Source organism: Stegodyphus dumicola, chromosome 11 (genome assembly GCF_044657685.1).
Source record: "Stegodyphus dumicola isolate Sdum_Otavi_A_Nest chromosome 11, ASM4465768v1".
Classification (NCBI taxonomy): Eukaryota; Metazoa; Arthropoda; class Arachnida; order Araneae; family Eresidae; genus Stegodyphus; species Stegodyphus dumicola.
In genome coordinates, this window is record NC_140778.1 from 54,772,822 (window position 1) to 54,787,741 (window position 14,920).

General features: G+C 31.5%; 1 protein-coding gene across 1 annotated transcript; it reads left to right on the plus strand.

Moving 5' to 3' along the window:
- The first annotated feature begins 605 nt into the window (after positions 1 to 605).
- On the plus strand, positions 606 to 3,715 carry LOC118179868 (uncharacterized). The gene has a single exon (XM_035349031.2). It carries the CDS (start codon positions 1,434 to 1,436, stop codon positions 2,883 to 2,885), a length of 1,452 nt encoding a protein of 483 aa, XP_035204922.1. The 5' UTR covers positions 606 to 1,433; the 3' UTR covers positions 2,886 to 3,715.
- Positions 3,716 to 14,920: the final 11,205 nt, after the last annotated feature.

Consider the following 14,920-nt stretch of genomic DNA (forward strand, 5'->3'; position numbering starts at 1 on the left):
CCGGTTTCGGAAGGAGAAAAGGAAAAACGGGATATCGACCAAAAACACACAAGCGCTCATGATGGAGGATATCGTTTTAACCCATGCTGCCGCAATCGCATCAGATACTAAAGAACTTGTGACAGTATTCATTTAGCTTAGATTAGTTGCTAATCTGATTTAAGATTGTAAAAGAATAATTATGTGGGAAATTTCATTTTGCAAATTGTGTTACTGTGTCTAATCTTGTACGCATATATTATCTGATATGCGCAGGCGATCCTATGACAGTATTACACTGCAATTTAACAAATTTACTTTTAATTACATTTAGTTTAAGTCACAAGGAAATGAATGGAATTCTGCTTTTCATTGGCAATTTTGTAAACATGCAAAAATTGTTTATTTGACTAACTTCGTGGCTCATAGGTAAATATTTTTTTCATAAATAATAATATGAAAAAAAAAAAAAAAAAAAAAAAGAAAGAAAGAAAAGAAATCTTTCTAAGAAACAGGAAACAAGAAGAAAACATGATGTCACAAAAAGCATGTGATCTCTGACGTCATTTGCGACTTTTTCAGACTGCTTTTGCTACTTTAGTTGAAAATAATCTGGCAACACCGTTCTGATGTTATTTCGCACATGCGCAGAAAGGTATGGAGGGTGCATGGATTGCCTCTTTAAAATAAACTTCGCGGATCTGCATAATGTGTCTCTTCTGTCTGAAATTGTAACATCTCCCAGAAATCCATGAATAAGTGATAAATTCTTCATTATATACTTTCAAAGTCCTCTCAGTTTTCTAATATATTTGAAAATAACGTATATTCGAAAATGTCATGTGTAGAAAGAAACTTCTTAAAAGAGCACATACCTACTCCACACAACAGAAAAATCTCATATCAACTCGCCCAACAAAAACACCTCATGTATGTGAGCTTGGTAAAAGTCGCCAAAAGTAGCCAAATCCCGTGTGCACCAGGTACTAGGATTAAACCACTACGGTTACTTTTAAATGCACAATGTGATGTAATCAGGAAGTGAAGTATGTAATAAAGTATTTCTCGATAACTCTAGTTTTGAGGTTCATATGCTTAGCCTCATTTAAACGAACATATTCACACAGGAAAGGATGTCATCTGTTTGAGACATGTAACCAGTCATTTACTCAAAAAGGTGTTGGTGTTGGTGTGTGTATTTTAATTATGGCAAAGCACACTAGGGCTATCTGCCTAAAGGGAGTGATGCCGTCGTGGAGGACTTTCTAAGGGAAACTGGCTCATATACATGTTACACATGGGGAAAACCACGAAAGCGCCCATGCAGCCAGCCCGTTCGCGGGTACTCAAAAAGGAATTTAAATGAACATATGCTTACTCACACAGGAAAGAAACCTCATGTTTGAGAGGTACGTAACAAGTCATTTGTTCGAACTAGTTTTTTTAACACCCATATGCTTATTCGCACAGGAGAGAAACCTCATGTGTGTAAGATATGTAATAAGTCTTTTACTGGAAAAAGGCATTTAAAAACCCATATGCTTAATCACACAGGAAAGAAACCTCATGTGTGTGAGGTATGTAATAAGTCATTTTCTCGTAAAACTTACTTAAAAAGCCATATGCTTATTCACACAGAAAAGAAGCCTTTGTGTGGGGTATATAACAAGTCATTTGATGGAACTAGTTATTTAAAAACCCATATGCTTATTCACATTGGAGAGAAACCTCATGCGTGTGAGGTATGTAAGAAGTCATTTGTTCGAAGTAGTTCTTTGAAAAGCCATATTCTTATTCACACAGGAGAGAAACCTTATGCTTGTGAGGAATGTAACAGGTCATTTAGTCAAAGAGCTCATTTAAACGAGCATATACTTATTCACACAGGAAAGAAACCTCATGTGTGTGAGGTATGTAACAAGTCCTTTACTCAAAAAGGTAATTTGAACAGACATATGCTTAATCACACAGGCGAAAGACCTCATGTGTGTGAGATATGTAATAAGTCTTTTACTGGAAAAAGCCATTTAAAAACCCATATGATTATTCACACAGGAAAGAAACCTCATGTGTGTGAGGTATGTAATAAGTCATTTTCTCGTAAAACTTATTTAAAAGACCATATGCTTATTCACACAGAAAACAAGCCTTTGTGTGAAGTATGTAACAAGTCCTTTGTTGGAACTAGTTATTTAAAAACCCATATGCTTATTCACACAGGAGAGAAACCGTGTGTGTGTGAGGTATGTAACAAGTCATTTGTTGCAACTAGTTATTTAAAAACCCATATGCTTATTCACATAGGAGAGAAACGTCATGCGTGTGAGGTATGTAAGAAGTCGTTTATTCGAAGTAGTTCTTTAAAAAGCCATATGCTTATTCACACAGGAGAGAAACCTCATGTGTGTGAGGTATGTAATAAGTCATTTGTTGAAAAGTCGTGTTTAAACAATCATATGCTTATTCACACAGGAGAGAAACCTTATGCTTGTGAGGAATGTAACAGGTCATTTACTCAAAAAGCTCATTTAAACAAGCATATACTTATTCACACAGGAAAGAAATCTCTCGTGTGTGAGGTATGTAACAAGTCCTTTACTCAAAAAGGTAATTTAAACAGACATATACGTATTCACACAGGAAAGAAACCTCTTGTGTGTGAGGTATGTAACAAGTCCTTTACTCAAAAAGGTAATTTAAACAGACATAGGCTTAATCATACAGGAGAGAGACCTCATGTGTGTGACATATGTAATAAGTCATTTCCTCAAAAAGGTCATTTAAACAAACATGTGCTTATTCACACAGGAGAGAAACCTCATGTTTGTGAGGTATGTAATAAGTCATTTAGTCTAAAAGGGAATTTAAAAAAGCATATACTTATTCACACTGGAGAAACTCCATGAGTTACATGTGTAAGAAATCACTTGAATGATAAAAAAATTGAAAGATGCATGTCTACAGACAATAAAAAGTTAATGTCTTTTATAGAAAGTTAGATTAATAAGAAACTTTACTTATGTGTGCAGTAATGACTTGTCTGTGCCATGAAGATTGTCTTTGTATGAGGTGTGTTTACTTGTTCTTTCATCTCAAGTCTTAATAAATGATTTATTTGTTTTCACAAGAGGAAAACCTCATGTTTGCGAGGTATGTCACAAGTCATTTTAAAACATACCCTATTCAAAGTAGCATTTTCCTTGTCTTAGTATTTAATTAGTAATGAAAGGTTTAAAAGAGCTTATTTGAACAGTGAAAAGTTAGAGACTGAATCAGGAATATTTATTGATGCAACATTCCTCCTATTCAGGTAATGTCTTGGAATGTTTGAAAGCTTGAAATATTGAACATTTTCATTTGAATGGAAATTTCATTACATTTTGCACTCTAATTGCATTTTTGTATGCAGTATCTTCTTGAGGGAAGGAAACTTTCATGACGTATATATTACAAGAAAATGACTCCTGTTCATGTGACTCATATATCATACTCAAATATCTCATGCAGCTAGCCTGCTTACCAGGGTTTAAAATACCATGCACTTTAGTCTTATCCACTTGACTTCTAATGAATGTTAATTATGAAAGATGGTAATAGTTTTTCTTAATGTGAAAATTTTGTGTTCATTATATAGAAGGTTTCTTAGTTTACTGTGCTTGAGAATCTTTAGATGAAATTACTATTACATGATGTATCATTGTTTTTTCTTCATATTAAAACTGATTTAGAAACTGCATTTTTTTTTTTTTTTTTTTTCCTTTTTAATAATTATTCCTAGTAGCAGAATAAGTGTATAAAAAGATTCTGTTTATAATTGTTATTCTCCAAGCAGATTTAATATCTTAGCAACATTTAGTTTATTATACCATTGTTATAGAAGAGTCAAAAATGGCTTCTGTGCATTTAATTACATAATCAACACTCATTTTTTGATTTACAATGGTTTACATTAATGTTATGTTTTCACAATATCTAATATCTTAAACAGCAAGTCTATTTTGCTTGGTTTAAGGTTGGTTCCTAGGGACCAATGCAATATTTAATGTGTTAAGAAATTACTGATGAAATGTTAAATGGATAAAAGCAACGTATTTGTACATAGAAAACAATCAACTGAAATATTCTAACTTCAAGTTTTATTTTGTAATTATGCATATGATCTATGTGCAAAAGATATTTTTAAATATAGTACTAAAAAACTTAAAATTTACAGGTTTTAAGAATTTATAAAAAATATTCATATTATGCAATATAATCTGATGGTTTCGACAATATATATTAAACTGTAATTTATCAACCTAAATAAAATTTTGATTAAAATATCTAGTGGTGAGCTATTAAAATATTAACAAAGAGCTCACACTTTATTTTATAGAAACAAAATACCGAATTATAATTAAATGTTTTAATTTTTACAAACACAGAAAATAAATAACTGTGCATAAAAAAAATTGAAATAAAGAATGTCATGGAAATTACATAAAATATCAAATAAATTTCAGAATATGCAAAATTTATGCCAGATGTTGCCACATGCTATTATCTTCTCTCACCTCAGTTGATCATTTGAAAAGTTTTAAGAACAAAGCTGAGATTTTTCAAAAAGTTTCTACATTCTGCTAGATGTTTCCCCATTTACGATTGTCTTTAAATATAAAATTTACTGCGAGTCTTAAAGAAGATCTTATTGTGAAAATACTGTTTATCAAGCTTAAAACCAAGCTTGTTTAACTTCACCTATAAGCAATAATCTCCATAATGACTAGCTTCATTTACACAATTAGGAATTTTTTTATCCAATTTTCATCTTGATGAAAACCCCAAAGTAATTAATTTTTGTTTCATGCTTTAAGGTAAAATATAATGTTTGTTAAAGTATGGTTACAGCATGTAAGACGTGTTTTTCCTGGGATAAATAATAAGCAAACAGAAAGAACATAGGGTTTGCAATTTCGAGATAAATTTAACAAAGGACACATGAAGCTTCCTACAGTTCACCACTGAAGATATAATAGACTTTTTTTGTACCTCATTTAATGTTACAATAACCTAAGCTAAAGAAATTTTGGTGGATCTTTACAATATGGTAACTGGTAGTTTGGCGATAAAGTTTACTACCTGGCACTTTGGTAATAATGTGAGCAGTACTCAGTTCCGATTATGCATTATTTTGTGTGAGGGAAATGAGAGATCATGGGATATGTCATGTGATATTAATGGACGAATTACGGTTCTTTAATTGGAAAAGGGGGGAAATCGGGAAAAAATCTGGAAATTTTGTATTTGGCTTTATTCTGTGTTGTGTGAAACAGTGTTCATGAATTTTTGGATCCCGTGGCCGTAACTAAAGTGAATTCAAAATGGGTATTTACGTATGTATTAATTTAATGTATGTGCTCATTTATATTTTAAGTAGTGATTTTGAATTTAATTATATTTTAATTAAATGATAGTTATTTTGTGAATTTTATGTTTGTAGGAATTTGGTATACGTTTTAGTTGAAGTAAACGTGCATGGAAATAATTTAAATATCTGACACTAAGTATTTGTAATGGTTGCGGTATGAATTCGTTGGTGACGTGTATAATGTAATAGATGATTTAGAGGTAAAAGGTTTTGGATATTTTATTTATTTTATATGTGGAAATGTTCATTACTTTTTCACGATCAGGTAATTTCATATATGTTCTTTTTACCAGGTTTAAAGATTGAGAAAATTGTCATGTATTTTCGTGAAATTTTTCTAATTTATGAGAAAAAAGCAGTGTACATGGATATAGTGAAGAGTATGCGCAATGCCATTTTTGTGCAATTCTGGGATTTTTTTTAAGTAAAAATAAGTCGACGTGTACATGGTTTAGTGATATTTTAATTAAATGATAGTTATTTTGTGAATTTTATGTTTGTAGGAATTTGGTACACGTTTAAGTTGAAGTAAACGTGCATGGAAATAATTTAAATATTTGATACTAAGTATTTGTAATGCTTGCGGTATGAATTCGTTGGTGACGTGTATAATGTAATAGATGATTTAGAGGTAAAAGTTTTTGGATATTTTATTTATTTTATATGTGGAAATGTTCATATTTGGAAAGGGTAAATACTTTTTCGCGATCAGGTAATTTCATATGTGTTCTTTTTACCGGGTTTAAAGATTGAGAAAATTGTCATGTATTTTCATGAAATTTTTCTAATTTATGAGAAACAAGCAGTGTACATGGATATAGTGAAGAGTGTGCGCAATGCCATTTTTGTGCAATTCTGGGATTTTTTTTTAAGTAAAAATAAGTCGGTGTGTACATTGTTTATGTGTATGTGTTATTTTGAAAAACGCGTAAGGAGTATGGTATTGTGCACTTTTTCCCAATTTTGCAGTGAATATTTGTCATGATTAAGCAGTTTTGTTAGATAAAATTTCTAGCATAAGTGTAATTCGGCTAGTAGATTGTTGGAAGAAGTGTTCAGTAGATAAAAAGAAAAGAAACATGTCTTTACTTCGTGAAGACAAAATGGCGGCGGGAAAAAAAAAATAGAGGGTTGCTGTAGGAGAGTTGGTCGCCAAATTTTCGCCAAAAAAACGCCAAGTTACCATAATGTAAAGATCAACCGAAATTTTACTTATATTAGAGCTATATTTGAAGACATATTGAGATACTTCAAGAAACTTTCCATCTATTGTGAGAAGATCCGAAAAAAATGGCAGCAACTTTGGGATGTGCAGCTTCAAAACAAGTTAAGACATGTAAAACCTAGAATTGAGCATTGGGAATTAACCAAAAATCGTAAGGAGGAAGTTCTTTTGACTTGCCTCAAAATTGGTAACACCAAAGTGACACATAACTACCTTTTAAAAGCTGAGAATGAGCCTGTTTGTTCAAATTGTAATGTTTGTCTATCTGTCCGTCATATTTTAATTGAGTGTCCCTGTTTTAATAGTCTTCGTAAGAAATATTTTAATAGCTGTGACTTACCTCTCGACCGTTTAATCGGAAGAGAGGTCAATTGTAATTTATTTTATTATTTAAAAGACATTGGCTTTTATTACTTAATGTAATCTTTTCACCAGATCGTGTATTACATTTTAATGTGTGCTTTTACCAGGTTTTTTATATGACTTCATCCTCTGGATTTGGTACATGTAGCTTTTTAAATTTTTTTATTAATAAGTATTTCATTTCATTAAATTAGGTCATCTCACCTTTTGTTTGGCGCATCATAATCATCATTGGTTTTTGCGCCAAAATCTCACTCACTCAAGAAACTTTCAACTCAGAGTAATTTTCAAGCAGGTTCCCATTGTATAACTGAGTGTACTCCAACTGCGCTGATGAAAATTCCCCCCCCCCAATCCTGCTATAGTCCAACTGCGCCGATCAAAATTTCTTTCCCCTGTTGCCTAGAGGGTTACAATTTAATTTTTCAAAGCCAACTGTAGCCAAGAGGAAAATAAAAATAAAGAAATATATTTTTTTATAAATGAATAGTGGATTTGTTGCCAATCTAGAGGAACTAAGCTTCCGCAACAACAAAGATAACGTCTTCATTTATTATTATTGCGAATTAAGTCATGCTTAATCCTTTCTGGAATTTATTCCAGGAAATAAGTGTTTAAAATTTACTTCGTAATTTTTAATACAGATATTTTGAGTTTTTATGTATTTTTGCCTTGTCGTGAAGTAAGAACTGAATTAATTGATGAGAAACACTGAATTGTCTGTGAAAAATCGTTTCTTTTTTGTTTGTTTAATTTCTTTTATACATCACTTTAGATTTACTTTTGTTAATTGCTCTGTAACACAAAAGAAATTTACAGAGGACTTGCAAAAGGTTTCGTAATACTCTTGCAGGCAATAAATTCATCTTTGTAACAACATGTGGGGCTACAAGGCATTCTTCATGAGCACAACTATTGGCTCTAAACTTTTTCACCCCTACAACCGGAAGTCAGTGTATATTCCTTAAATAGCTAAATTTTCAATCAGTTCCGAACGATTCTTTGACTAACTTGGTGAAAAATATATTTGCTTCTGTTATAAATTCAACCGTGAATTAAAATTGGCGTTATTTAAGCATATTTACCTATGGTAGGGTACAAACTGCGCCAAATTTGATCGAAGATACCCGTCCCCCTCTCATCTAACCCACGAACTGCGCGACGTTTCCTGTCCCCTATTTCTTTCCCAAGAATATTGGGTGCTACAAAAAGTCATTTAGCACCATTAATGGAACATTCTATTGAGACTGCAAGCCATTATTTTCGTTTATCAATATTGTAAAAATTGTGCATACAAAACAAATATTAATTTAAAGTCTGGTGTGTGCTAAAGTAAAAATAAATTTCTTTTACACTCACTTTAAAGTTTTATGATGCTTAAAGGAATGATGAGCCAGATCTTTTTTATTCTCTGTAAGAATTAAAAACTTTCCAAGTTGCAGATTTTACTCGCTCAGTTTTGAATAGTAAAATTGATAGATTAATGACATACACAAAACTGATACATAATCAACTTATCAAATATCGGATTTGTAGCTCACCTTAAATAAGTTTCTTGTCTAGATAAATATTAACAAATCTTCTTAGATAGCAGAATGGTTTTAACTTTCAAATTTACCATTTTAGGTAAACAGTTCTAATTTAATTTAAAAATTCTCTTTATTAAATCTAAAAATTAGGCTTCTTAAGTCGTTCTAAATTCACACTAATATTATTGCAATATATTCCCGTATTAAGCTTTCCATTTTTAGTCATTGAAATTATTTTAAGGTTATTTAATTCTGCTACAAGTTTCATATTTTAATACTAGTAACGTTTAAATATTTATTCTGTTTTCCATCTGATGTACTTTGGCATACATTTAATTTCTTATACACATTTAATTAACAAATTGATAATTTTGAGCATCAGCACAATTTTCATAATTAACACCATCATCCCCCCCCACCAAAAAAAGAGAACTATTTTTATATTCATATCCTGGGATTTTCAGTTCCCTTTTAATTCATTCCTTTTTCACATATTGTCGCATTGTAGTCAAGTTTACATGTATGTAGAATTTAGATACTTTGTATTGTATTTATGCCAATTTATATTTAAATGATAATTTTTACAAATTCTTGCATCACAACTCTAGTTAACAGAAGATGTTTCTAACACCTTGGCAAAGCTTAATCTTCAGCACGTAGCTTATTTTCTAACCTAGTTTCAGGCTGAATTATTTGTGAAATTAATTACTTGAAATTATTTCTTAACAAAGATGGTCGCTAAATCACGCTAATAATATTTCTAACTGTTGTAATTTATAATGCAACGAGTTCGTGTGATTTATAATATAATGTATTTATAATTTTTTCAGCAGTATTGAAATTAATAGCAGATACTGATAATGTTATAGATTTAAATTACAATGATTTAGATTGCCATTGCCTTCTTCACTCATGCTTTTATACTACATTCCTAATATTTCATAATGGCATACAGGTAAATTCAATTCATTCACCTAATATGTAAATCTCTAATTCAGCCCACTTTTGTTTTTTCGTGTGCTGTATCTTCTATTTTCTGTAATATATTGCTCAGCCTAATTTTAAAAGGTCTTATGATCAAGCGGAAAAGTCACTAAACATTGGTAGTTCGACTCGAGTTTCTAGTCCCAGTGATCCCTAGTGATGGGCAACTTCGGTACATTCTTGTACCCGGTACAAAATACCCGTTACTCAAGTAACCGTTACTTTGAAAAGTACCGAAAACCGATTTCAAGTACCGAGTACCCAAGTGAAGTGTCTGGTGTGCAAATATAGAAAAATAACACTTCTCTGACTCCAATGGAACCAATATTTTATTCCTTACGATGTTATAGATTCTTATTCATAAGATTTATTTACATTTTACATGCACGTAGCATCGCGTGACAAAAACTCGAAGTTTGTTTACTTCGTTCTTCGCGGAGACTAGAAGGTATTGCCATTCCGCTTTAACTAAATTTAATTAGAAACTTAACGGAACTGAAGCGACACTACACCAAGTAACGATTTCGAGTACCGAAGTAACGAAATACCGGAGTAACGGTTTGCTGTACCGGAGTACCCTAGAAACGATTTGGAGTACCAAAGCACCTTAGTAACGATTTGGAGTATTGAAGTGCCCTAGTAACGATTTGGAGTACCGAAATACGCAGCTAACGATTTTGCGCACTGAAGGAACTCTGCCACGTCACCACGTGTTTGATTTTATCTGTACGGAGTAAGATTTTGAATATCAGAAAACATGTCAACTACGGACGTGTCTGAGAAGCAGACCATTCATGGACACAAGGAGCGCATATCGCATTTCGCAAATACAACCAGATACTACTGTCCTCGTACCAAAACCGAAGTGAGCTGAACCCTCATCGATCCTGCAGTAACGAATACCGAGAAGAGACGCATATTTTCGGTACAGAAGTAACGAATACCGAAAAGTACCCGTTTCGGTACGGAAGTAACGAATACCGAAAGTATCCGTTTCGGTACAGAAGTAACGAATACCGAAAAGTGCCCGTTTCGGTACAGAAGTAACGAATACCGAAAAGGACCCGTTTCGGTACAGAAGAAACGAATACCGAAAAGTACCGATTTAGGTACTGAAGTAACGGGTCTGTTACAACTAAGTACCCGTTACAAAATACCCGGTTCGGTAGTACCGACTGATCACTAGTGATCCCCAGCTTTTTCTTTTTTTCACTTATTTACTGTGTAAAATTGTAGCGTAAAAATTTCAGTTCATAAAGCAAAAATACTTTTTAAATTTATTCTTTAAAAATATTGCAAGAAGTTTCACCTTTACCTTAACATCTTTTTACAAATCCCTCTAATAAGAAAAAATAAGGAAAGAAATTAACTCCGTTTCGGTGATTGATACCTCGGTGCAAATTATGTGTAACCTTTTCCAAAAGCATAGAGTTTATATTGGATATCAATAAATTAACGATTATTTCTTCATCTAATTGTCTTAGCATGCTTATTCCAGAATTTTCTTTTCACACTGTAGCGCTTTATGAGTTTTCTATAATCATTCAATTTCTCTAGTTATTGCTACTTTGCATACCTTCTGACGAGTAGTCATATTTTTAACCACTGTTATTTTAATTCCTGTTGACTATCAGTACATTATTCACTTGTTTCACAAATGCAAATATTCATTTTATACGCAAATCTAAGTAAAATAAAACTTCACTTATTCGGAGTTCCTGATCGATTGCTTGTTTTAGATTGAATGAAATTAAGCTTAATTTTGCTGTTGGTTGATTAGCTTGTTATTAATTTAATTGTAAGTTTCTAATTATGTGTTCAGATATTTCCAAGTATATTACCCAAACTTTTGCATCCCAATTTTTAATTTTTGGTTACAAAAATAAGCTTTTATTTATTGAGGGGCCTGATTGATTATATTAATTTGCAGTACTGTTTACTTAATTCTTTTCTTCTAGATAAATTTTAGATAAAACTTCTTAGCATAATAATTTAAATTTATTTGCAGTTTATACGTCAGTGTTCAAACGCATAGTAATGTTGTTATAATAGATTTATAATAATAATATAATTTGTTATAATAGATTTCATGCTAAGCTTTTTTTAATTTAACTATTAATTTCTGCAAATATTTACATGATTACTTTAATTAACAAAAAATATTTCTAGCACACTTTGATACGGATAAATCTTTTGCACGCCACTGAGCTATACTAAATTTTCCAGTCTAATTCAGACATCTTGACTATAATTGATGTAATTTATAAAAAGTATAGCTTTACAATTATTTGATTTATGATATTATTGTAATACTCTTTCCTCTAATATTGTAATTAATGAAAGATGTTTGTAATGCTAATATGTATGTTTACCAATACCTTTTATTTTCTTTGTTAGCTCGCGCATTTATTGCTGTTATTCAAGTAACTAGCCTGCTTGTTAGATATTCTTTACTTGTTCTTGTGATTGTGATATGTAATTGTATTTCTTTATTTTTATTTTCCTCTTGGCTACAATTGGCTTCGAAAAGTAAAATTGTAACCCTGTAGTCAAAGGGGGGGAAGAAATTTTGATTGGCGCAGTTGGACTATATGAGGGGGGATTTTCATTAGCGCAGTTTGAGTACACCCTTACCTAAGAAGGAGTTTATTCGCAGTCAGAGAGGAAAAATTCTCGTTCTTTTTTCAGGACATAAATTTTATAAGGACTGTGGAAAAGCAGAGTACCAAAAATGGCGTTGTACAAGTAAAAAATGCAAAGCAACACTTTATCTTGTTAAGACAAATAACGTGTTATCAAAATTTTATCTGTGTCACAATCATGAGCGTTGCAAGACTATTTCTAGGCAAGTTGTTTCAAACGGTGTTAAACAGAAAGCAGCGGAAGATATATCTGAAAAACTTAAGAAATTAATCAGGAAAGAACTGACTAGTGTTGCAGCTCATCTTTCAGATATTGTTAGCAGCCATGATGTTCACTGTATTCGGAGAAATATGTACCGACAGAGAAGGAAAGTCCTACCTCCACTTCCAAAATGTATTTCTGATGTGCATTCTGCATTAAATGTAATGCAAGTGATATCTTATCGACATGAAAATCTTCTTCAGATTAATGACGATAGAAATAATATAGGTTGTTTTTCAACAGATTCAAATTTAAGGATCTTATGTGACAAAAAAAAGTTTTTTGCTGATGGCACTTTCACATTTTGCCCAAAATTTTTCTTTCAGATGTTTACGTTTCATACAGTGGAAAATGGACATTATATCAAACTTGTATTTTTTTTTTTTTTTTTTTTTTTTTTTTGCTACCAGGAAAGTCTATGGCAATAATATACGAAACTATGTTTCAAAAACTGAAAGAACTCTGTTCTAACTTGCATTTGAATTTTCAGCCAGAAATTGTGGTGGCAGATTTTGAATATGCAATCCATGAAGCTGTGAGCAAATGAAATCCATGAAGCTGCATGTTCTATTACAAGATGTAGATTCCACTTGACTCAAGCTTGGTGGCGAAAACTTCAGCAGTGCGGATTGCAGCAACAATATAGGAATGGTAATTCAGAAATTGGCAGATAGCTTCGACTGGTATTTGGATTACCCTTTTTGGATGCTACTGAAGTTTCGGATAGCTTCGTTGAAGATCTGATGTCAGAGCAACCACGGGATGCAAACATCACACGCTTTACTAATTACATAACCGAGAACTACCTAGATGAGGATGCGAATTTTCCCCCGATACTTTGGGCTTGCGCTGATATTTCATCGGAAAGAACAATTAATGCATGTGAAGCATTTCATTCAAAATTCAGAGCGAATTTTTATCATTCCCATCCTAATATATTTGTCTTCACAGATGTAATTCCTCAAATTCAGATAGATATATACGCTGCAATAAATGGTGTAAAGCATCATAAAAAAATAACAAACAGGAATTACGCAAACAAGGAAGGAAAGAATCGAGGATTTACTTAACAAGCGCAGGTATGGAATGATTTCAAGATTAGAATTCCTAAGACGTGTTTCATGTTACCCAAAAATTGTAAGTTAATTATTGCGATCCATTGCATTCAAACAAATTAATATGAAATATCATAATAAATGTAATAATTTTAAATTACAAAAGTATTGAGAAAAATATTTAAAAACAGGTTAGCATGATAAAGAATAAACTTAAAGAAAATGCTAAAGTATGAATAAAATAAATAAATAAGTATAAAATATTAAATCATGAAAACGATTTCTAAATTTCTTAGGGGTTGAAATTTAAAAAATACAGTAGAAATGAGAAGAGAATTTATATCTCTTTCATATGATAAGTTTATTAAGCATTATATCCCCTACACGGAGCACGCATTCCTTGAAACTGAAATACGGACATAGCGGCACACAAAAATATTTTTTGAAAAGAACTATGTAGTAATGCATAAATGAAAGAAATTAAATAAAAACTATCGAAGAAAATATATAAGAATCAAACACTCTCTTGACCGCAAGTGATAGAATTTTGTTTTCTCGTTTATCTTTCAAAGCTTATACAATTAAATAATTACTTTCATTCGCGTAAAATTATAAACAAATGTAAATTATTATAGAAAACGCATAAAGTTAAACACTACAGTGTGAAAGGAAAATTCAGGAATAAAAATGTTAAGAAAATTAGATGAGAAATAATCCATAATTTATTGATATCCATATAAACACTATGCTTTTGGAAAAAGTTACACATAATTTGCACTGAGATATCAATCACTGAAACCAAGTTAATTTATTTCCTTACTTTATCTTATCAGAGGGATTTTTAAAAAGAAAGGTGAAAAATTTTGCAATATTTTTAAAGAATAAATTTTAAAAGTATTTTTACTTCATGAACTGAAATTTTTACTATACATTTTTACACAGTAAATAAGTACAAAAAAAGAAAGAGCTTGGGGATCACTGGGACTAGAAACTCGGGTCGAACTACCAATGTTTAGTGACTTTTCCGCTTGATCATAAGACCTTTTAAAATTAGGCTGAGCAATATATTACAGAAAATAGGAAAAACAAAAGTGGGCTGAATTAGAGATTTACATATTAGGTGAATGAATTGAATTTACCTGTATGCCATTATGAAATATTAGGAATGTAGTATAAAAGCATGAGTGAAGAAGGCAATGGCAATCTAAATCATTGTAATTTAAATCTATAACATTATCAGTATCTGCTATTAATTTCAATACTGCTGAAAAAATTATAAATACATTATATTATAAATCACACGAACTCGTTGCATTATAAATTACAACAGTTAGAAATATTATTAGCGTGATTTAGCGACCATCTTTGTTAAGAAATAATTTCAAGTAATTAATTTCACAAATAATTCAGCCTGAAACTAGGTTAGAAAATAAGCTACGTGCTGAAGATTAAGCTTTGCCCAAGGTGTTAGAAA

Coding starts and splice junctions, on each gene's coding strand:
- LOC118179868 (XM_035349031.2), top strand. CDS start 1,434: ATGCTTATTCGCACAGGAGAGAAACCTCATGTGTGTAAGATATGTAAT.